The sequence below is a fragment of the Chaetodon trifascialis genome, chromosome 2 (assembly GCF_039877785.1).
Source record: "Chaetodon trifascialis isolate fChaTrf1 chromosome 2, fChaTrf1.hap1, whole genome shotgun sequence".
Classification (NCBI taxonomy): domain Eukaryota; kingdom Metazoa; phylum Chordata; class Actinopteri; order Chaetodontiformes; family Chaetodontidae; genus Chaetodon; species Chaetodon trifascialis.
Window position 1 is genome coordinate 32,026,586 of NC_092057.1, and position 25,090 is coordinate 32,051,675.

A 25,090-nucleotide genomic window follows, 5' to 3' on the forward strand; every position below is an offset into this window, starting at 1 on the left:
TCATACCAATTCCAAGCGAGTGCTTCTGAAACTCTGGTGTGAGGTAGGAGGTCTTGGTCAGGCTGAAGACATAGCGCTCCAACACGTACCAGCACATCTCATAATAGAAGGGGTAACGAAACTTCACTGGCACCTGGAGTGGAGTTGAAAAAGGTACTTACCCATTACAAAATCTATCATTGCCTTTCATTTACAGCTTATAAGTGTGTTTGTACCTACCCGCGTTCTATCTTCTATATTACAGATGTTAAGTTGCATTGGGATGTTGAAGCTGTGTAGGAAGTTTCCTCCAAAAACCATAGAGTCTACAGGGGTGTAGACCGCATGAATCCAACCTGAGGATAACACACACGTGAATATTGTATTTCTATCACATCACTGAGGTCCTTCAGCAAATACTGAGATTAAGGCTGGGCGATAAAAACGATAGCGATATGTCTCGCAATAGACACGACATCAATATCAATAAAAAATGCGTTCGATAAAACATTCGATAATTTTTTTTTCTTCATCGGAAGAAAAAGTTGCGAAGCGAGGTTGGTTGCATGGACAAAGGCACTCGCTCTCAGGTAACCGAGCAATGTAGGGAGTAAATGCTAATCAGTGAGAGAGACACACTAACACACCAATCATGTAACATTATCAAGTTCGGTTGCGCCATCTTGTTGTCTTGTGTTTGTTGCTCCGCGAGGAGTGAGATGAGAAATAGAAAGTGAGTGCTGCAGCGAGCGAAGAAATTGTCAATAAAACAGGGAAAGTCAGCTCGCCAGTATGGCAGTTTTTTTTATTTTATAAGTCGGACTGTAGTCAGACCAATGTGGTCTGTAACTTATGCAAGACTGTCGTCCCCAGCAAGACCGGTAACACCACAAACATATTTAACCACCTTAGCCGCGCTCACTCATTGGACCGCAGCCGCATTCACCAACGTCCGCCAACTGCAGCACCACTGCACAAGCAGCTGACTACCATGCAGAGGCATCTGCTTAGGTGCCTGATGACAAATCATCTAAAAGGCACGAAGACATAACAGAGGCAGCGGCATATCATACAGCTAAAGACATGCTTCCGCTGAGCACTGTGGAGAAGCCAGGTTACAAACATCTCTTAAACATGCTTATTTTTTTTTCTTTTTTAAACATACTTGTAATAAAAAATATAATTGAATAGTTTATGTATGTTTAGAGTAAGAAGAGTGACTGAAGTTGTTCATAGGTCTAGGCTGGTTTTATAGTTCGGTCAAGTCTACCTCAGTTTCTGCTATGTTTCCAAAACACTGCACATATCTGAAAACATTTTATTCAGCAGAAGGTGAATCAGCTTATGAACTTCCTGCACTAAACCTGCAGAAAAAACGTTCTCTCTGTTTACATTTTTACACTTTTTTTTTTTTTTTACATTTATTATTCGAGTGTTTTCCATGGTTGTGTTGACAATTCCTTTCCTTTCTGCCTTGATAGCTGAGGGGATTATAATCAGAGGAAGGTTCAATTTAAAATAAAAATGTTTAAATTGAATGTATTTTTCTCCCGGACCTTATTTTAAATAGGTCATAAAAAATATCAATAATTATCGATATCAACCAATATAAAACACTTATATCGCAATAGAGTTTTCTGCCATACCGCCCAGCCCTAACTGAGAGTGAGTGAGAGTTAAATGGATACCTGAGGGTATGATGAAGGTGCAGCCCTGCTTCAGTTCAATCCTCTGGCAGTCAGATGCTCGATCTCCAAGGAAAACATCTCCCTGTTTCCCCGACAACACCCAGTTCTCATACAGCTCCAGGTTTTGAGGTGTGGGAGGGATCAGCCAGAACACCTGGAAACACACAACTGCAATTCAAACACACACTCTGCTCTCTGATTACAGAGTAAAATAGAAATCATTTAAGATGCCCCCTCAGATTCTGGACAGCGCATGTTTAAATCATTTATTTTTAAATTATAAATTCTAAGTTCTGCAACACCTAAGAACAACATTCAGGTGTTTACTTCAAAATCTACCTGAATGCCATCTGTCCCCACCTTGCTTCCTCTCAGTATGTGGTACCATACTGAGGTTCCTCCAAAGTCAATATGAAAGTCTGTATAGCAGCCCTCGACACTCATCAGACAGTATCTGCAGTGTCACATGAACATAAGGAACATTTACATTCAACTGTCAAGTCAAGTAAATCCATGTTGGGTTTTTTTCCCCAGATTAAAATCGTTAGATGTAAATAAATATATTGAATTCAACAATTTATTCAGACACATCTTATGGACAGATTTGACTCCAGAGAACTGAACATCTGCGACATACTTCTGTACTTTGGGGTACTGCATGTCATTGATGGAGTTGGTTGAGTCTCTCTGTCTCTCTTTCAGGTGACGAGGCCACATGTTGTCCACCCAGTCTATTAGATCTACCTACAAACCAATACAAGACGGTAGAAAAGAAAAGAAAAGAAAAGAAAAGAAAAGAAAAGAAAAGAAAAGAAAAGAAAAGAAAAGAAAAGAAAGACGGAAAGACACTTGCTATTTCTCTGAGCCAACAGACAACATTCAATTACACTTTCAGTTCAAAGGTTTTCATATCAAACTACCATTTTGAGGCATGAACAGTAATAATACTGTACTGTAGCTAGGGATGCACCGATCCGATATTGGTATCGGTATTAGGGCTGCCACATACGATTATTTTGATAGTCAACTAGTCACCAATTATTTTTGCAACTAGTCGGATCATACGTAAGTTGAAGCTTATCGCACCAGCATGCAGCTGCTCTTATATAACCATCATTACCTTCCAGCTTGAAGTGTTTAAGGTATGTGCTCACTAAAAATAAAGACAATTAAGATGTTAGTTCATTCAACTTTTAATGAACTTTGTAGCAACAAACAATTCTTAAAATGTAGCATAAAGTGCAGCTGAGAAAAATAAGTACAAGGCACTGGCCTAAAGAACACAAAAATAAGTCCTTCATTTGTCTCTGGCATGAAACATAGCTACATTTAGTGGTAGGTAGTTATCACGGTAATCTGGGTTGAACTGCTTGATCATCTCTTTGTAACCTTGATCATCAACCATGGACTCATGGTCTTATGTCCGTCACCAACATGTTCAAGCTTGCTTCGGTCAGGACATGTGCTTGCCGAGATGTGCATGTTACTGGCTTGGTAACAAAGTCGCCCATTAAAGAGGAACATGTTTTTTTAGCACTGTAAAATAGCGTTAGAAAACATTATCGTTACCACATTTCCTATTCAAGCATGATATCACCGTTGTAACGTTACAGCAAACACATATGTGTGGTAAGGCTAATGAAATCGTCGTCGTTAGTGTTAACATTCACAGCTATCAGTATAAGTAAGTAGCTCAATGCTTACGTTAATGTTAGCTATTAACTAGCCAATTAACTTAACGTGACGACTGTCCCTCTTCATCATCAGAAGTTGGACCAGCCACAACGATGTGCTTCCTTTTCAGATGCTTGTGCATCGCCGTCGTACTGCCATGGGAGGCAAGTTCTGCCTTGCAGATTTTGCATTGCACATGCTTGTCTTTTGTTTTGTGAATGCTCCCAAACTTTAGAGCTCCGTTGCTGGGTAGCCATGACACTGGTCTGGCATAACTTCCAGTGACATCCTGGCTGACGCCGATTACCATTACTGTGCATGTGCGTCAAGGACAGACAGGCAGACAAGGCAGCGGAGGGTACAGCGGCAGTTTTGAGAGAAAAACAAAGCTTCAAGAAAATAAACAACGCGTTGACTACTAAATTAGTCGTGACTTGTCGACTAATCGTGGCAGCCTTAATCTTAATCGGTCCTGATATTCAAGAAAATTCTAGATCGGGTATCAGTGACATAGGGCCCAATCTATTCAGTCTAATGCTATGCTATAGGCGCTGTGAGGGCCATCATGCGCAAGAAACACGCAGTGCTGAAGCACATATGATGTGGACTGCAGTGTTTTCAAAATGAAGCGAGCGAAAAGATAAGCTATCTGGAACTTTTTCAAGCTACCTCAGCCTACAAACTCGACGGCTACTTGCAATACCTGCGCATGAGGGGTGGTGATAAAACGTCACGTTATAACAACCACAAAGCTCTCAAGCCTCACGCATTGGGCGTGAGACACACGCATTTACACACACACACACACACACACACACACACACACACACACACACACACACACACACACACACACACACACACACACACACACACACACACACACACACACACACACACACACACACACACACACACACACACACACACGGTCTGAGATCAGACCTCCATCCACATTTAAAATTTAGGAAAGAAATGTCAGATTGGATTCACAAAAGAATGATCCCAGTCTTTTCCACACATTGAGAAATACCATTTGTCAGGTAATTCAGCGTTGTTTTTCTATAGCGATATCGGATCAGTATCGGCCGGTTACTAAACCTCAGATATCAGTATCGGTGGTGAAAAAAGCGATTGGTGCATCTCTAGCTGTAGCTACTAAAATGCTTCCATTTGCATGGGGCCTGTATAAAAGGTATGATAAAGATAAACATGAGATCTTCATGAAGTGTGTGTACATACTGTGGCAGGTCTCCTGACCAGGTTCTCCAGTTTTGTGTGGCTGAACTCCAGGCTGATGACATTATAGAGCTTCTCTCTCTGAGACGGAGGGGTCTCATAGTAACGTGTCCACTGGGCCATGGACATCTCTGTCCCCTTCTGAGTGCTCACGTCCATCACATCTATCATACGTCTGCTTCCTAAGATGGGTTTGTGTGGCAATGCTTATTCAGTGCAAGCCAAATAAATCTGGTCAAAACAGCAGCTCACAGGACACAGTTCATAGTCAAGATCATTGTTGTCCATGTAGAAATGTAATGTAATTCATAAACAAACACTGTACATAAGGAGGACATTAAATCAAAAACACTGTTTGAAGCCCCCCCTAAATTAAAAAGGTGGCCATGGGCCATGGGTCCAGAACAAATACGGTAATTAAGCAATTGATTGACAGTAAATTGCTCAAAGACAATACTGATGTTCAATTTATGATTAGTAATTTATAAAGTAAAAACATAAAACATTTGCTGGCTCCAGATTTTTGAATGTGAAGATGTACTTACTCATATCATTGGTTTTGGATTTATTGACTGTCACACAAAGTAAGTAATTTTAATGATTTTTAATATTCTATAGACAAAATTATTCATCAAATTCATTTAAAACATTCATTTAAATTTTTAATGATGAATGGCTTAATATCTCATTTAAGAACATTTTGACAGGACAGATATTTGCCACTAGTACTAAACCCGAGGCTTGTAGTGGCATCTAATTGATTAAAGGAAGAAAACGTAATGTCTAAAGTCTTACCAACAAACATCTTGACGTCATTAACACTGAAGTCAGGATCGGGCATCCTAGAGAACAAGAGGTGACAACATATTACAAGTCAATTTTGTTTGGTTTATACATCAAATAATGCAATTGTTTTTTGTTTTTTTCAAAGAAGAAGAAACAGCAAGCGAGTTACAGAAGACTTGATGAAAAAACATTCAAGTAATAAGATAGATGTAATGCAGATGAGAAGAAGAGGAGGAAAATAAAAATAATGTCTACTTGATCCCCAGTCCATCAGGCTTCTCAAAGACAATTGGGTCCCTCAGGCCACCTCTCTGGATGAACTCATAGGTAAAGTCTAAGAAATACAAAAAATGCAGACAACAAAATGTGACCATTTCATTTACGGTTTTCTATTCATTGTTGGCTCTTTCATTTTTCAAGATTCGTGATGGCACAACTTCTGTCAAGGTGGACTGTCATGGTGTCAGCCATGGGGACAAAAAAAGCAGCAATGTCCAACGGTATTAATGCCTACTGTATTTGTCAGACATCTGTTTGTTTTCAACTCTGCCACAGCTTTATTAACAAAAACTCCTGTCCAATGTTAAAATTTGCCTTTTCTAACCTGACAACTGGCTGTGCTTGCCTACCTTTTCCTTCCATGCGAATGACCCGGTCAGAGCTGAACCTCTGACTGTTGACTTTCTCCTCCAGGTCAAACATCCTCCTTCCATCAATCTCTTCATCTGAGATGCCGTCATCATGGTAACGTCGACGGGTACCAGCCCGCTAGTTAGGGGTAGGAAAGACGGATGGTCAGATATATCAGGCATGGTAAAGATCAGTGACAGAGAAAGTACAAATGGTAAAAGGCTGAAACAATCGGACCAATACTTGAAAACAGCACTTGTTTATAAATATTCATTGTATATTAAATAACAACAAGCCTCTGTGGAGACAAAACTGGAACACAAAAATGGACAGAAAGCATGCATCATATACAACTGTTGTCACAAGCTGAATTACTTTTTTTGCATTATAAAATGTGCTTCCCTTCAAGCAGACAAAATGTCAACAGTGCTTTCAAACAATGGCACTAACTGATGGAGAGAGAACACTGCTTCAGTGGGGGCCTCAGGTCATGACAGATGACACAGGGATAATCCTAGGCTGAAGGCCCCAACCCCCTGTGCTCCATAATCTCCTTGCTATAATCTTATATTAGCACAGTGTTACACTGGGGTCTTATATTTCAATGCCAGCTCATCAGTTTGGTCATGACACATTAAGATGTCAGGTAAATGGTAAATGGACTCTATTTGTATAGTGCTTCTTACTGCAAGTCTGAAGACCACTCAAAGTGCTTGTACAACTGAAGTCTGCATTCACCCGTTCACACACACTCATACAATAGCTAAGCCACCGACACATTCACACACCAACAGCACAGCATCGGGGGTATTGGGGTTCAGTATCTTGCCTAAGGATACTTCGGCATATGGACACTGCCTATGGAATCAGATTTGTGTCAAAAAAATCAGACAAAATTTCAATAGTTTACTCAACTAAAACTATTGGTCTTTTACTTTTGTCATGTCCTCTGTTTCTTTCTCACTGCTCAGACTTTTGCTCTCACCGTCAAAAGTTTTACTTTTGAGAGGACATGTTTTTTGCTTCACTGAGTTTTATTCTCTCTCAAATTTTTATTTTTGTTTGATACTGAAGAAGTTTTGTTTGATTATTTTGACACAAATCTGATTCCATACACTGCCGAGGCTAGGAATCGAACCATCGACCTTCTGAAAGGTGGACGAGCACTCTACCTCCTGAGGCACAGCCGCCCTGAGGTCAGGTCTCACCCATACAAGTTTCGAACTATAAAGATTGAATATAAAGATTTAATAATGTCTAACACTAAAAGCATGTTAAGGAACGAATATAAAAACTTCATGGCCAGTCTGCAAACTGTACTTGAATCCAACACAAAAGCCTGTTTTAGCACTGCAAAACTTGTAGAAATCCTTAAATTTAAGACATTTTTAATATCATAAAGAAAGAGTTTCATTTCACAAGTGTTAAATTCAATGTTTGCTACAGGTCCGACTGTGCTGTTTGAATTTCCACAAAAAAGGATTGGACAACCACCTGCAGCAGAATCCAATGTCACAACAATTACACTTTTAGTTTAGATGTGGAGACTGTCTCCTAACAGCTGCCATCACACCAGACCTTCCCTGGTCTTCTGCACCCTAACTTCCTCAGAAGCGAACAGGTTTCACTGAATCAGAATCACCATTATTGGCCACATACAAGGAACTTGGACACCATGAATCATATCTTCTTCTTAATTTCTCATTCGCTCTCTTTAAAAAAAAAAACAACAACAAACGTGATATGCAAACATAAAGACACTTTTGCAGTATGTCCAACTAGGTAATCACTGAAATGCATGTAAATTAACAAATAATAATAATAATAATAATAATAATAATAATAATAATAATAATAATAATAAATCACAGCTTCGAGTGTGAGTTTTAACACCGGGCCTTGTCATTGTTTCCATATCTTTCCATGGATAACAGAAAATACTCAAGTAAATACATAGAATAGCCATTTCAGGCAGATGACATTATCTTGGGTGGTGAATTAACCACAGAAAGCAGAATTTATCTCGAAGTAAATGTTGGCAATCTCACTTTAAACTTACCAGCCTTTTGCTGTATCTTGGCTTGGAATCATCCATGATCACTGAAAAACCAAGCGTTGTCCAGCCAAATGCAGGTATTGAACGACGTGAAGTATTAACAGAGACTCATCAGAAAACCAGCCTCAGCTGTACCGTACAGCACCGCCACTCGGCTCCATTGGTTAATAAACGAGCAGCCGAAAGGCGTGTGTCGCAACGGTATCGTTACTTAGCAGTTAGCGTAGCACAAGTTACAGAAAGACAAGTTAAGAACTTATGAGTCTCTTGGCAAGGTAACTGAGCTGACAATAAGCGGGTTTGGTGAACCACCCGTGTCTGGGAAGCTTAATGCTTATATTAAGAGGCAAATTACAATAACTTACTACACTGAATGGCAGTGAAAATTTACTAAAAATATATGAGCATCATAAAATCAAGCGTGTTTGAATAACGTTACTCGAGCTTTGTTCCTTGCCTTCACCATTCCAAGTCGTGTCCAGCTAATGTAGGTTTTTTGGAAGACGTCCTGCTTAAACCGATAAAACACAACAATACTTAAAGTCTTATAAAAATAACAACAATCAGATATTTCTAATACACTGCAAGAGAAGGGCGTGGATGGTTGTTGCTGTTATTACTAGTATGGTGTAAAGTTAATACGGTTTCCGAACAGCCGCCATTTTCCATCCCATCACGATACATCCCCCCCATATCACGCCCACAAACGTACATTGGACCAATTACAGACATGCCGGCGAGGCATTTATTTGACTGCACTCGTGTAATTCGCCTAAACAAATTTGTAAGCTGTTGATTTGACAAGAATAACCAATAGACATGCAGCACAGCTGACAAACCACCAATAACAGAACAATTCGAAAACGACCTTATAGCTGATTGGCTAATATATCCAACTAATGTTAATTAGTGGATAAACACACGATCAACCAAGAGAAGTGGCCAATCACACGACAATACAACGCACTAACCAGCTACCGATTATCCCATATAACTAATAATCATTCCGATAACCCGAATTGGCTAACAAATAATGCGCTCTACAATGCTTACCCCCATATTTACTCAGGCCCGTCCACTTACAAACGCCTTCAGTAATCCACGATGTGGGACGTCCTCTGCGTCCTGTGCTTTCACTCCCGAAAGATAGCATCAGAGGGACACGTTTTGTAGCCTTCACCTCAACGAGGAAGTGCTTGCAGGTCCATAAATGGAAGTGAACTGTAGGCAAACCCTTGGTCGATTGGCTGGAAAATGTTGCAAGGCTATTGTGATTGGTGGCAGTGACTTGTCTTTCATACACGTACTGCTAGAATACGGCGAGCGAGAGTAACAAAAAAAAAAAAAAAAAAAAAAAAAAAAACCTGTAACGCGAACTAGGAATGAAACAAAACAGAAATAAGAACAACAAAAAACAAATTAAATAACAATTGTATTTTATTTTCAACAACAGATGACAAAACTACAAAAGACATCGTTTTTACAATAAAATATTATTCTTACACATTGCTACAAAGTCACCTAATGTAAGCAGGAAAGGAAGGAAACACCAAATCACGCTACTTTTAATCGAAGGGTCACACTAATAATAAAGGTGAAAAGAATGGTTCCGTTATTAAGCCTTAGCCATGCTTAATCTCCAACCTGCCCCCTTGAATCCACACTTCAACACAACACTTCATTTTTAAAATGTATTTTTAGTAAAAGAATGGGCCACTAAGAAAATGTTAATTTAGTTGTAACATTTAACTAATAAGGTTATTATTAATAAGATTTTTTATTTTATTTTATTATTTTTTTTAAGTCTACATTTAGACTTCTGGAAACCTGTCTGAAAAAGTGGGGTTCTCTAGATGTCATGTCATGCAGGTAATCTTGCATTTAAAAACACTTAAAATGAACAACCCTGTCTAGTTACCTAGATGTCACCTTTTCTTGTTCAGGCGTACATTTTATCCATTTAATTAAGTAGTCTAGTACTATAAGTAGTAGTTGCTCATTTTGGTATCAATTTGTTGTTTTTTTGTTTTGTTTTGTTTTGTTTTGTTTTGTTTTGTTTTGTTTTGTTTTTTCAATGCTTTTGGATGAGTATGAGGACACACTATGAATCATAGCAGGAGCTTCTCCGCAACATGATATGAATTGGACCATTTGATGCAGTCGATAGCATACTGTAATTATTGGCACAGTAGTATGGTTTCCACATCAAAACAAAAATAATAGACAAATGTACAAAAGAATAAAAACAGCTGTCTCAGATAGGAGTCTAGGCTAGCCTACTGACTTGCATCATGATGATGGGCATTTGTCTGATCTGATGACAGATTTTACCTGCCAGTGCTCTTCATTTTTAAATCATTTTCATTATTTTGTTTTGTTTTGTTTTCAATTCATTCTTACTTATCAATGTCTATTAGGTATTTGAATCATCTCAAATAGGAGTTCATGGGGAATTAAAAATATTTTGAAGTGTGGGAAGGGACACTGAGATTCACAGGGGGATCTACAAATGAACAAATGTAAATGTTTCACATGTAAAAAGTGGATATTACAAGCAAACAAGAAAGCCTGCTAGGGCATGCTAGCTGCCAGATTAATATATTTGTGGTGGCCATTCATGGCCCCTAGATAATGAATCAATCATACCCCTTGACCTAACATGGTCAACTTTTCCACTCTGCAGAGTTAGCCAATCTAAAATCAACACTCCAGAAAAGCCCTACACATTAACACCATCATGAGCCAACAAATACTACACCTATTACCATTCAAATTTATACAAATAATGCAACAGTATTTAACCTTAGGTCAGAGCCAAAAAAGAAAGAAAATGGGACTCAGTGGACAAATCATAGAAAGGACTGCTAATTGTGAATTGAATATGTAGAGCACCTCTCATTTACTAAGCCTATAATGTTCAGGTTATTGTTGGAACTATAAGTCTGTTGGGTAGCTATGGTCATCTGGTAATTTTGTGGTCCTGACTTTCCATGAGTGATGACACTGTCCATGAAATCTGATGTCAGTCAGTATGAGGCTGCTTGATTCAAATTGAAATGACTTGGAGTCTGATTTCTTCTCAGATCTTTCAGGACAGAAGCTACATTGGGATTTAGTTTGAATCATCCAGACACTGCACTGGAACTGAATGTAACCGAGTCGCCCCGAGAAGGTTAAGAAAGTTATCATAACATGTTCAGAAAAAACTGAGAATGCATGCAAACATTTGCAGTCTTTATTTCTACTTTCAATGAATTGAAATGACAGTAAACTGAACATAGGCTCTATTTTGGGACCATCAGACAGCAGCTCTGCTCTCTTCCTCATCCTTTACCATGTGGATTCAGCTGGTGGGTAGCCTCATTCAGCTTTTCTATTTAATGAAGCTGTAGACAAATGAGCCAAGGACGACTGCCAAGATCACACAGCAGCAGAAGATCATCATTTGTTTCTGGAAAACAGGAGAACATCATGTTACATTTACCTTCCCCCACAACTTTGGAGTTAAATTATCCTCAGCTTGATTGTGGCTGTCATTGTTATGTTTGGCCAAATGAAAGACAAATAACTCCAGAGCATTATTCAGTGAATCCAGTTGTGTTAGGTATGAAAAAAGCAATCAGAGGAGACAAAGAGTACAAAAAACATTATCAGTTATGGAACTGTCATGGCTTCAGAAATGTTTTAATGGGTTATTACATCAGTGCTGAAACAGTCTCAACTCACCCTGCGCGCCTCCTGCTGGAATTTAGCTGCCTTTTTTGTATCAGCTACTGCCCTCTCCACAAAACCCACTGACTGGTCCATGTTGCTCTCAATTCTGTCAATCATACCACCCTAGAGGAGAGCAGGACAAGACAGAATGTTTGTAACATTGACCTATGAAGTTCAGTGACAAGGAACCGCTCCAACTCCTTTGTTTTCTCTTTTGTTTTAACTTCCTGTCTTCACAGGGAGTGGGAATTTGTCATGTTGTGTGGGTGAACATATTCTGATTGTGACCACTTTACCTGCATTTTATCAAACACCTGAGCAGTTTAAGAATCCAATGTACAAAGTGAAGGACTCAAAGAGTTGTAAGAAAATGAGAGACTTTCTTCTCCAGCAGACACTAATTATTATTAGATTAGATTAGATTAGATCTGGGATTGGCTGCTCAATTTACTGTTCTAATAGGGACTGGTCAGAATGTATTGGTGTTTTATTATGCGTAGTAATAATAATATGATATCATGATGAAGGTTGGCCATGTGTGGCCATTAAAAACGTGTGTTAGTACAATATGTCTTCATCTAAAACACAGTCACAGTGGAGATTCATTTGGATAGTTACATTATTACACAGTCCAGTTTCCCATGACATTTGCTTATTATTGTGTAACAAGCTGGTTATTCCAAATGATATTATCAATACAGAATATATATTACACCCTTGGATGATAAGTTTTATTTTAATTCATGCTTATAGTATGATACATCTGATTATCTGCACTAAGATGAAGAAAATTGTGGCACATCCACTCATTTATTTGATGAATACAATCACTCAGTGAAAGTAAAGGACTGTAATCATGTGATGACACAGAAATATAAAGTTGTGTATCATCTGCGTAAGTATGATAAGAAATATTATGATGCTCCATAATCTGAGCTAGGGGCAACATGTAGATATTTAAAAGAAATGGTCCGAGAATGGACCCCTGTGGCACCCCACACATCATCTTTTTTCGTTCAGACACATGCTCACCAATTGACACAAAGTAGTCTCTATCTTGTAAATATGATTTGAACCAGTGTAGTACAGTCCCAGTAAGTCCCACCCACTTTTCCAATCTGTCAAGAAGTATGTCATGATCAACTGTATACAATGAAAAACATTTTTTAAAGTTGTTATCATTAATATAAGGCTTTTTGATTACCTCTGTTCCACTTTTGTTAAGAATAGCAGGTGTTGCCATTTTAAATGACACACTGTAATGATCAGAAAGAGCAACATCCGTCACCACAACCTAAGAGATAGTAAGCCCTTTGGAGATAACCAAATCTAATATATGCCCTTTGTTATGTGTTGAATGTGTTACGTGCTGAGATAGGCCAAAATGATCTTGAATGTTTAGAAGTTCTTTAGCACATCCATCTTTAAGATTATCAACATGAATGTTGAAGTCACCCACTAACACAACACAGTCAAAATCAATACAAACAACCGACAGTAATTTGGCAAACTCATCAGAAAACTTCGCATTGTATTTTGGGGGTTTGTAGATGGTTACGAATACTGAATGACTGGGAGACTTTGATTGAATGGCAACATATTCAAAAGATTCAAACTGACTGTAAGAGACTCTCTTGCATTGAATGCTATCATTAAACAAAATGGCAACTCCGCCTCCTCTCTTATGCATTCTTACTTCGCTTATGAAACTGAAATTCGGAGGGGGTGACTCATTGAGAACTGCTGTGCCGTTATCTTGTCCTCACCAAGTTTCAGTTAAAAACATAAAATCAAGAATCAATCAAGAATTTGGCGGGACAGGATCCCAGATGGGTGAAGAGTAAGCCTGATACCGGCACTGACAAGTTTGTGCATTTGGTCAGTAAACTCCAGCAAGGGGGAGGAGGGTGATGGGATACCCAGTGAAGATGATGAGCTAGATGGAGTTTGGGCAGTTGGAGATGGTGACCTAGGTGAAGTTTTAGTGGTTGGAGATGGTGACCTAGGTGGAGTTTTAGTGGTTGGAGTCGGTGAATCCTCACGAGCAGTGGCCCCTGGTGGAGGACATGAGGCATCCCCTTTTTTGCTCTGCCATCCCTCATGGTTAGAGCATACAGGCGGGGGGAGAGTCGGTTCTCCTTCATGTTTTGGTGTTTGCTGCTTTTGTTTGGATTCCTCTTGTCTCTTGTCCTTGGGAGTGGGAACAGTGTGATGCAGGAAGAAAGATAGGTTGGAGGCAAAAAGTTTTACTCCTGACTTGTTTATGGAAAGTCCGTCTCCTTTGAAAAAATGTCTGCAGTCCCAGAAAAAGTAAAAATTGTCAATAAAATGCACTGAGTGGACATCATATGCAGTCGAAAGCCATCTGTTTACTGCCAACAAGCTGCTGAATCTCTCTCCTCCTCCTCTGACTGGTGGTAAGGGCCCAGTGAAGAAGGCTTCAGCATTCAGAGAGCTCAATGCATTTAGCAGTTTACCTAAATCTCGTTTGAGCGCTTCAGATTGTCGTTTTGCAATATCATTTGCCCCTGTGTGCAGTTCAAGGTATTTCAGAGTTGGAACTTCTGCAACAATACTGAGGATTTTGTCGGTCATGTTGGAGACTGTATCATCAGGAAAGCACAGCACTTTTGTGTTTCTGCTGTACATTCTTCCCACATCTTTAATAGCAGAATCACCAACAACCAGAGTCTCAGGACCAGTCAGTAGCTTTCCTTGTAGCTTTCTATCTTCTGACTTCCTGTCAGGCCTTACCCTTCTCTGTGAGTCCGAGAAGTTATCCAGGTTTTCAGTTGGAGATCCAGGGTCCTGCAGTAGTGGAGCAAACCGATTTTGTAACTGCACACTCGCTGGTTTGAGAGCTTTGTTGCTCATCTTCCCTTTAGCTTTTATCCACGGCTGTGTCTTACTCTGCACAGGTGTTGAGGAGGATGATAACGCAGGCCAGCCTGTCGCATCACAGATCTCTGGGCGCTGGGTTCCACCTGTTGGATGTCTTTCCATATCAGCTGATTTACTCTTGGGCTTTGCCCTGAGAGCATTCCAGGGAGGACTGATACTGGCAGATTTATTACCCAGTACACAGCCCTTTAGTTTCGTAGGAGCTGTATCAGAGCTAATTAGCTGGATGTTAGCATTCTCCAGTCCGCTGTTTTGAGTCAGCGGCGAAGTGCTGTCATGTCCGTTCACTTCTGCGTTTATTTCCAGACGCTGAACTTTGGTTTCCAGCACTGCAACCTGCTGCAGAAGTTTGTAGAGGTCATCTGTGGAGAAAGGAGGCATCTTGGTGCTAATTAGCTTTAGCTGCCAGGAGGCTTTTTCTGTTGGTAGGCAGAAGCAGGCTTTTTCTGTCAGTAGGCCAGAGCAGAGTGTATCATGAAATATCAGAGGTCGCAAGGGTCATCCACAACTTTTAAATATTTGTCCATAAAATACGTCTTTAGATGTCCATTCAGCCAAAAAATAAAACTTTCAAGTTTAAGGAAAATTAAAATAAATACAAAAAATAAGATGGGAAATCACGAGCCCAGACAGAAACCAGCTACCAGAGGAGGAAGAGCAGAACAAACTAGTTTCACCACAGAGACATCAAGCTGTTGCTACAACACACAGTAAACTAACACTTGTTGTAGGTAACATAGCTCCAAAGATCTTTTTAATCTGATATCTGCAGTGGGTGTGGCCGTGTCAGGTAACATGATCTAAAAAAATGTGGACTTGTGTTTCCAACTTTGAGAAATGTATAGCAACGTGTGTGAAACAATCAAGACAGAGACTTTGATGTTCAACTGAAAATGATGGCTACATAAGCTGTATATTTTTCCTGAAAACATCAAACACCACAACTTGTATTACACTAAAATATTTAGTTGAGGATAAACAATGCTTCCCAAACCTCTTTCATTTCTTAAATTTTCAACATTAATAGTACTTCATTAAATTCATTCACAAATTCATGTAAGTAAGTAATTGCTGCAAAAAATTGGATGATAGATTTTACTTTAAGAAAAACATATCCATCTCTTTATCTCAAATTTGGAAAGCCCATATGGCTATAAGAATGCTGTAAAACAATGTACCAAATATTGTATAATGCTAATACAGCCTGATAATGCACAGTGTTATTATATTGAGAGTTGTCTTGAAATATTGTTCAGGTGCTTTTGTAGTTTCAGTACTGTACATTTTAATCTCCAATGTGTGTGACTGTTGTTTGTGGGTACCTGATTCTCAACCAACATGGCGATATCAACAAACATGTCATGGAGCTCTTTGATGCTGCTTTCCAGTCTCATGATGTCTTTGTGACGGGCTTCAATCTCATTCAGTGCCTGCTGGTTGATCTTAGAGTCCATGATCTGGGGAGGGACAGGATGTGTGGTGAATAGAAGGACAGAAACAAAATGAGGTCAGTGGAAGAATGAGAATATGTTAAAATGAGTAAAGGATCACAAAAGTTCAATCCTGATTCCAAAAAAGTTGGGACATTGTGTAAAATTTGAATAAAAACAGACTTGAACTGAACTGTGTTTGCTGACAAAAGTTTTACTCATGTAGTAACATCCTTTTCACAATCATGTATTTTTTGTGAGAGTAGGGAACCTTGCCTCATCCTCGGTTCTACTTGACTGAGCCTGTCAAGCACAACAGCTTTCCCTTTTGGTGCTCCTCTCCCAGCTTGTTTGAAATATGTTGCTTGCATCAAATTCAGAAAAAACATATATTTACAAAAATCAGTGAGGTTGATGAGGTCCATATATTGTCCGCACTGTTTTCAGCTGAGTATATGTCAAAAAGGATTAGAAAATTACAGTATCACATTCCATTTTATTTAGATTTTATACAGTGTCCCAATTTTTTGGGAATTGTGGTTGTATGAAAATAGGCAGAAATTAAGTGTCTCACTACTTCCCATAGGAGCAACATGATAAGATTACTCACATACTCAAACATCTGATGAAATATTTGTGAAAATTCAACTGGTAGACTATAAGTCGCTCCGGAGTATAAGTCGCATTAGTCAAAAAATCTGTCATGAAGAGTAAAGCCCAGGGCTCTCAAGTTTCACGCTTTGGGCGTGAGACACACGCATTTCAACCTGTTAACACGCTCACACGCCACACTTTGAATTTGTAAATACTAATAACAGAAATTAATAATAAATTATAAATATTAAATTAAATTAATAATAAATTACCAGGATAGCGCCCACCATGTTGCGCCACTATTTTTTTTTTATAACAGTGGAACAGGTAGAAGATTTAGTGTTGTGTCGGTTGCGAATTTATGTGTCTGTCTTATGTGTTTATTAGATCAGCCCCCCTCCGGAGGAAGATGACGCGCCGTCAGACTCAGCATCAGTTCCAGTTATTTTCATCCTTTCTGAATCCGGACAGGATGGTTTCAGTTATCACTGAAGTCCATGCTTTGTCGATCCACCCAAGGACTTGCTGGAAAGTTGCATGGCGCATCCTCCCCATTGCTGTGAAGCTGTGCTCTCCATCCACCATCCAGTGGCTGGAGAACTTTGGTTAAGCCTCCAGGGATAATGGCAGTTATGGAGTTGCAAGCTTTTATTCTATTTTTGAATTGTGGCGTTATGTGTGCTCACATACTGTCCATCACAGGCTTTTCGTGTTTTAAAGAATCCATTAGGACGCTGAGTGTAGCACTTTGTAAGCCAAAGGCTCATCATTTCTTGATTCATCCACCCTTTCTCATTATCAGCCACGACAACTTTGGAGGGGAGGGATTTGTGTTTTAGCATGGTTTTCCATTTGAAAATGACCATCGGTGGCAGTCATTTAAATTCATCTCCTTGGCAAGTGCCTGGGTGTGGAGACGTAACTGCACCGTTGACAGGCCTCTCCCGGCAGCACGTTGTTCAAGCACCAATCTGTGGACTCGTTTCTCCAGCTCCGGCCATCATGCTTTAAGCCCGCGATTAGCTTTCTTTGTTTTTTTCTTTGCAGTAAGAGAAACCTCTGCTTTTCGCCAGTACCTCATAAGTTTCTCACTCACTCCAAACTTTCGTTCTGCTGCACGATTACTGTTTTTGGCTGCATATTTTACTACCTGCAGTTTGTAACCTGCAATATAAGATGTTCTTTTTTGGGGCATTTTTTTTGTGTTCAGTCTTTCTCAGTTGTCTTTTCTTTCAGGTAATTTGTGGTGTAGAGTGGTACAGGTACAGCCTATAGTTGTCACAAGCCTAGAGTGCCCTCATGCAGCTGTAGATGGTAATCCGTAAACTGTGACCTCACCTGACTATAAGTCGCAGGACCAGCCAAACTACAGTATGAAAAAAAGTGCAACTTATAGTCCGGAAAATACAGTACCACAAAGTAGAATCTACCTGTGTAACTATAGATGGGTATCCACCTGTTTTTATGCAGATTTTCAGATTGCACATAAACAGACCTGCATGCAAATGCAAAACATTGGAAAAAGTCTCGAAATTTTGCAAAAAAAATGTAAATATTATTTATATATGGAAAAACAGCAAAACACAGCAGTGCAACGGAAACAAACACACAAAAAAATCATGACACACATGAAGCATGTGACTCAAATATCCACTGAAGCCTCTACTCAACGGGAGAAATTTTCCCCTGACTACCAAATTTGTCCTCTGTGGAGGACATTTGTAAACCTGAATATCTCCCATCCACTGCATACTACTGAATTAACTCTTTTTGCTATCTACAGAGAACATTTAGGGCTTTTCAATGATACCAGATGTGAAGGGGTGGGGCTTTGGTACCTTTAAGGAAAATGATGTCCATCAGTGCAAGCGTATTTTATGGGAAGAGGAAAAGTAAGTGCCTAATACTAACAAATTTTGGTTTGAAGTGTTGTTGGCATATTTTAGACTGTTAACAGTATCTAAACAACACATTAAAACATCATCTGAATTATTTTTAACTGTATTTTAGCATAGTATTTAAGTGTCCTAAAAAAATATCCTAAATTAAAATATCCTTACCAGGTTGGAGTTTTTTTTTTGTTTTTTTTTTGTTGTTGTTTTTTCTGGTAGAGAGGAGGATATGTCTATCCATCCATTATCTATACCGCCTATCCCTTTCGGGGTTGCGGGGGGCTGGAGCCTATCCCAGCTACAATGGGCGAGAGGCGGGGTACACCCTGAACCGGTCGCCAGCCGATTGCAGGGCAACATGTAAGGACAAACAACCATTTACACTCACATTCACACCTACGGACAATTTAGAGTCATCAATTAACCTAATGAGCATGTTTTTGGTCTGTGGGAGGAAGCCGGAGTACCTGGAGAGAACCCACACATGCACGGGAAGAACATGCAAACTTCACACAGAAAGGCCCCGCCTGACCCGCGGATCGAACCGGCAACCTTCTTGCTGTGAGGCACGCGCACTACCTGCTGCGCCACCGTGCAGCCCCCGGAGGATATGTCAACATAAGAAAATATCAGATCTGTATGGAGTGATGAGGTGACTGTAACCTTCCTCACATTCATGAAACAAACATACATAAATGTCTTAAAAATTGTGATAAATATTCATTGCACTTGTCTCCGTCTTCAAATGTCTCGTCAGTCCAAAAGCTGAGCATACTCAGTTTACTGTCATCTAAGACAAGTCAAAGAAAAAACATTTGAGAAGCTGAAGAATTTTCTGTTGATTGTGTTAACCCTCTGTGCATGTATGTACATATCCAGATAAACACACTGTCAGTCTTACTCCGGCAGTGAAGACAGCTGAGTTGCCTCCCTCCAGCATCTCTTCTAGCTCCTCGTCAGTCGTTGCTTTCCCCGCTGTGATGAACAAAAAGAACAGTTATAGTTTTTCCAATAAATATTTGTTAACAGCTGAGGGGCCTGAGGTGGTGACAGACAGACAGACAGACAGACAGACAGACAGACAGACAGACAGACAGACAGACAGACAGACAGACAGACAGACAGACAGACAGACAAAGAATGACGTATCAAAGTAACTGCCAATGCCCTGACTTATCAAGTGAAAGTAAAGCCAATATGCTTTTTATGAAGGCACCCTATTGAGCTTTTGGTGACCATTAGTAATGTTGAGCATGCACACCACATGCACAAGGATAATACATATTTCTGCCATATCTGGATGTCTTACAGTTTATTTGTAAACCTCATGTTTTAATGTGTTTTGTAACATCTCACACTCATGAACAGTTGAGAACATCTCAGGAACTGTCACTTATACAAGCAAAATGAAAGATGATTGCTGTAATCACACTCTGATAATATACAGTATATAGTTGCTGTGTTCCTGATAGTGCTCTTGTACACTGACTGACAGACACCTTTAGTGTCAGTAACAAACATAATCTATGTCCTTCCAATAGACTGTGAAAGGTCTAGCATACCTACAGTATCAGCATGCATATTGCTGCCAGTAGTACATTAAATAATCTGGTTATAATAGCCATATCTCATTTGTGGTATTACAAAACATCAGCCTCACTTGAGTTTCTCCATGATTCATCAAAACTATGTTTAGCTCTTGAAAAGTGACATTTAGACCTGACTATAACAGGTCAGTCTTTAATTATGTATTATAACACGTTAAAAGTGGTTAAATACCTTGCTCTAAACTATGAACTTTGTGGCTGTCATTGTCATGTTCAAAGCAATATATAAAACTCAACAAGCTTACAATATTACAACAAGCTGCAATGGTGATAAGAGGCATATGGTAAAAGATATCATATAACTTGTTTATTATTATTATTATTATTGTTATTATTATTATTGTCATTCCTTCCTGCAGCCGTCAGACTGTACAACAGGAACTGCTCAAAGTAATCAGTGCAATAATATGTATAATAATCTGTGCAATAACCTGTGAAACAGTCTGTGCAACAACCTTTGTAATAATCTGTGCAATAATCTGTGCAAAAACCTGTGCAATAATCTGTGCAATAACCTGTGCAATAATCTGTGCAATACTACCGCTACATAACAGTCTGTAAATACTATTCACAGTTCTTTAGGCTGATGTTTTTTCTTTCTATCCCACCTTTTTGTATATACTTGTTGTGTTTAACTTGCATGCACTTGTTGTTTTCTACCACTCTATCCACTTTATTGGTGCTGCTGTAAAAATTGGAATTTCCCCTCGAATAAAGGAATATTAAATTGAATTGAACTGAATTATGACATAATGCCATTATGCTTGACAACTTCAAAAATTAAATGTGCCATATAGAAACGTAGTTGGAAGATCACTCAGAAGACCAAGCCATGTTTGAAGGAGTAATAACACCGTCTGTGACACTGTGTGATGGTGGCATGAAGAAAGTTCTAAAATCTGAACGTGTTCATGTAATGTGAAAAGTGATTGATGAACAGCTCTTAACAACATGCCCAAAGTGATTAAAGCATCAAATCAATATGAAAAATGTGTCCGTATCAAGACTTAACCAAAGTGGCTTGCTTGGTGCACACGGCCATGAAGGTGATGGGAAAAAGTGACTTTGCAGTCCATCTATGAACAAACCGTTCTTAGGCAAGCCCAGAGGATAGTGACTGAGCCATCTCATGTTCTTCACTTAGAATATGAGCTCCTACCCTCGGGCAGATGATATCAGTCCCCAGCAGCAAACTCAACCGCTTTAAGAATTCATTTGTTCCAACCTCCATCAAATTCCTGAATAATGCTGCTTGAGGCAGATGATTGTGCAATAACTTTTATACTGCTTTTATTATGATGATCTTTTAGCATGTTTTATCTATTGGTGTATGTATGTGTTGTGTGTAATGTTATGGGATATGTGCAATACTGTTGTGTAATTGTTGTCGAGATGGTATGCCTGGTGATGTACTGTTTGTTGTCATTGTGGCTATCAAAGCATTTATGGCACAGCTGCTGAGTCCAAGACAAATTTCCCTAAGTGGGATAATAAAGTATATTGTATTGTATTGTATTGTATTGTATTGTATTGTATTGTATTGTACTTGTCCTCCATTTATCTGATTGTAACAATCAATTGTAACTCACTGATTTCCAGCTGTCGGGCAATTCGTCCTTTGCTCTTATCTCTGAAGTCCACTTGAGCCTCGTTGTATTTTGTCATCACCTCTACAAACTTCTTGGCCAGGATAGCATGCTGGGGAAGGTGGAAATGCAGATACCCTTTAAATGGTATTATTATTACTATTATTATTTTCAAACATTTATTTAAACAGGGAAGTTTCACTGAGAGGAGTTCTCTCTTTGCAGTAAGATCCTGATCAAATTCTCAAAGAAACAAACATTCACACCTCGAAGCCGCCCAGTATAACCACAGTTTCATCTGCTGGCCAGCTGCATTTCTTCATAGAATTCAAAAAGTGAGTAAATGTTAATGACAATCACACACAGAGTTTCCTGTGATTGTCATGTAAATAAGACAATGAAACAACCTCAATCGAAAAAATCTTACTTTTGTGTAATTCACACACTAAATTACCAGTTTAGCTTAAGTCTTCAGCGCAAAAAAAAAATGCACTGATCTGTGTGACATCAGTCAGGCTCTTACAGAGATTAAGACTCATTTTAAATTCCTTAAAATACTTCCTAAAATTATTTTTTAGTTTCTTAAGTTTACATATAACAACAGAGAACATTTAAAGTAAGTACTCAAGCAGAGCTTTTAGAGCTTCATTAGGTCAGCTGTCCAGAGTGGATGAAAATGTAGTCTAATACAGGGGTTCCCAAACTTTTCCATGCCATGGCCCCCCAAACAGCATTAGCTTCTGGCTGGGGGAACCCACCGACATTCTACATATAGTAGAATTTGGGTTACAACTTAATTAACTGTAACTGTTGTTTATCATTGTCTGACCTGTGATTTGCGTATCCTGAGGTCAGCTGAGGCTCTCTCATCTGTGTTTGACTCAAGATGGCGCTCAATACCTGATGCATATACATACATGCACATGCACACGCACACGCGAACACACACATGCACCCAAACACACACATAGAGAGAGAGAGAGAATGGACAGGGAAGAACAAACAACAAATACTGTGATTCTGTTTGAAAATGATTAGCATTCACACACCCAAAACACAATCATTTTTTTTCCCACTTAATGCTTGAAATACTTGAAAACTTTCCCACCCATTCATTGTTTGAACAATGGTCTACCAAATGTAAAAATAAAACAAACAAAAAGTGAACCTGAAAATAGAGTGAAAATAACAAACACTGACTCTTAAGTTTGTTTCTTGCATTGTTGGCCGACTTCTTGATATCATTGGTGAGAGCTTCAACATCATCTTGTGTTTCTGAGGGAGAGTGAGTGCAGATTATGGCAGCAAGAAGTGATGGAAAGGAACAGCCTTAAAAACATTGAATGTGTGTGTGTTTGTGTCAGAGACACTTACTCTGGTCCGATGTGGGGGCTGACAAGATGGTGGAGTAGAGTTTTTTGATTTCTGTGACACTCTCATCAATCTTGTCAATGCTGGTACGGATATCTTCAATCTGAAAGACACACAAGCGTATGTGCACACACATGTGCACACATGCACACACATCACTTAAGTGAGAAATCTTGTTTCTTCTTTCTTTTTTTTTTTTTTTAAGAGATGTGAGTAATATACAGGCAGACCCAAACAGAATACCTGTGCAAAGAAGTCATCCATAAAAGCCTCATTCTCCATGGGAACCTCAACGTCATCGCCTCCAGCATCACTCTTCTGTTAAACACACAATCAATTGAAAATGGCCTCAATGCTGAACTTGACCATGAAATTTAAAAGGCTCTACCTCAAAACACACACTCAAAAACGATGGATAACGCAGCACCGAGAAACATGTTTTTTTTTTTTTTTTTTAATCTTCTAAACTTGCTTCCAAGTTTAGAAGATTATGTAGCTCTGGGTTAAGGTAAGACATGGTTACTTCTTCATAATGGTTTCCTGTTTTTTCACCGAATTTCCAGTCCCAGGTGAAAGGACACAGTCCGTTATTTCAGAGAGCTACACATCTTTACAGAGTTGTGTGTGCATTGCGCAGCAGCGTGCATGCCACTGTCACGTGAGAACAACATCAAGGCATAGCTCGCATGGGCTGCTACCTTCAGGCTGCACGCCTGAAACTACACAATGAATGAATCTGATTTAGTTACATAATCTGACATAATATGACAAGCTTTTATTGAAAAAATATGGATGCCATAGGCTTTCAGACTAAAAGCCGATCTATTTTACAATGCAGGCTGTGGGCTACTGTCGGTGTCAAATTTATTCCTCCATATATTTCAAATATTTGGCTATAATTTTTAATGAGAAATTTCATATGTTGTTGAAATATGCTATTGCCTAGTGATATTAATGGCATAAATATAGAGTGGACTTGTCTTTAACAGCAATTTTGCCTCTACATATATGAGTACAGACTTATATAGCCTACATTTTGGCCTGTGCTAGCAAATAACAAGATTCTGTCTACCTCCTTCAGCTGCGCCAGTCGGTCCTTCATCTTGAGAAGCTGTCGATAGATAGATAGATAGATAGATAGATAGATAGATAGATAGATAGATAGATAGATAGATAGATAGATAGATAGATAGATAGATAAAAGGCAGCAATCCCCCTCGTGTTTACTTTACAACAGCTACTAAAATAGCGTCCAAATTAGCCCAGTGGAAATGATTAGCATCGTTCCTTCATTAATCCAGTAGATTTGATCGTGAGTGAGCTGTCAGAGCCAGAGGACGAGCCGCAGACATCAAGGTGAGTCAGTATAATTAATAATAGCACTACATGAATAGAGAATCTTCAATGTTTGGACGCTTCTCTCTGAGACGATATTTGTGGTCAACCTAACTTGAGGTCCCATTAAGCCTCTATCCTCTAAGAACGGATTAGGAGAGTAAGTTCTAGGACGATAAACCTCTCTCCCCCTCACCCCTCCCACGTCCAGTGTAAAACCCAGGATGTAGCCTTCAGATTGTAATCTGCCAAATGCTAATAGCAACTGGCAAAGGGTAACCGAAAATATTATTTTATGTCTTATTACTTTGCCTACTGTATTTGTATTTGAATTTGAATGGGGATTGTATTGTATAAAAAATGTGTTATTTATGTGCAGTGTAACAGCATGTCAATCAAAAGAGACAAGTGAATGAGGTAAAGATAAGTGTTTATTATGATGTGACATTATGATATGTGATAATTCAGTCTTATCAGAAAGTCTTTGCCGGAGATTTTGTCATCAAAGGGTGTCTGCCCTGAGAAGCAGCAAGATAAGCCCCTCATGAACTCCGGACAATGGTAGTGGTGGTACCACCTGATGACTGTGGAGAGTGATGAGGCTGATG

At 39.2% G+C, this 25,090-nt stretch overlaps 2 protein-coding genes across 7 annotated transcripts in view; both read right to left on the reverse strand.

The window, feature by feature from the left end:
• The window catches only part of kdm2aa (lysine (K)-specific demethylase 2Aa), a 47,652-nt gene extending 38,406 nt beyond the window's left edge, over positions 1–9,246 (reverse strand). For 2 of the 6 annotated variants that reach the window (XM_070987396.1, XM_070987364.1), the window contains exons 1-10: positions 8,056–8,705; positions 5,996–6,134; positions 5,622–5,700; positions 5,376–5,422; positions 4,584–4,762; positions 2,305–2,411; positions 2,028–2,121; positions 1,668–1,821; positions 220–335; positions 7–133 (exon numbers count right to left, since the gene is read on the reverse strand). In XM_070987396.1, the coding sequence (XP_070843497.1) occupies positions 7–133; positions 220–335; positions 1,668–1,821; positions 2,028–2,121; positions 2,305–2,411; positions 4,584–4,762; positions 5,376–5,422; positions 5,622–5,700; positions 5,996–6,134; positions 8,056–8,091 (1,078 nt within the window). In that variant the 5' untranslated portion in view covers positions 8,092–8,705. Of the gene's footprint in view, positions 1–6; positions 134–219; positions 336–1,667; positions 1,822–2,006; positions 2,122–2,304; positions 2,412–4,583; positions 4,763–5,375; positions 5,423–5,621; positions 5,701–5,995; positions 6,135–8,055; positions 8,706–9,105 lie in introns of those variants that run through there. The other 4 variants (XM_070987388.1, XM_070987355.1, XM_070987381.1 and 1 more) reach the window with 3 other exon arrangements.
• A 2,025-nt stretch (positions 9,247–11,271) lies between these two features.
• Positions 11,272–24,516, reverse strand: stx3a (syntaxin 3a). Its single transcript, XM_070987487.1, has 10 exons — positions 24,220–24,516; positions 23,391–23,465; positions 23,151–23,250; positions 22,977–23,051; positions 22,606–22,676; positions 21,780–21,888; positions 19,485–19,558; positions 15,990–16,124; positions 11,779–11,889; positions 11,272–11,503 (listed from the first exon to the last, which is right to left on the reverse strand). The coding sequence occupies exons 1-10, from the start codon at positions 24,247–24,249 to the stop codon at positions 11,426–11,428; spliced, it is 858 nt and encodes a 285-aa protein (XP_070843588.1). The 5' UTR covers positions 24,250–24,516; the 3' UTR covers positions 11,272–11,425.
• Positions 24,517–25,090: the final 574 nt, after the last annotated feature.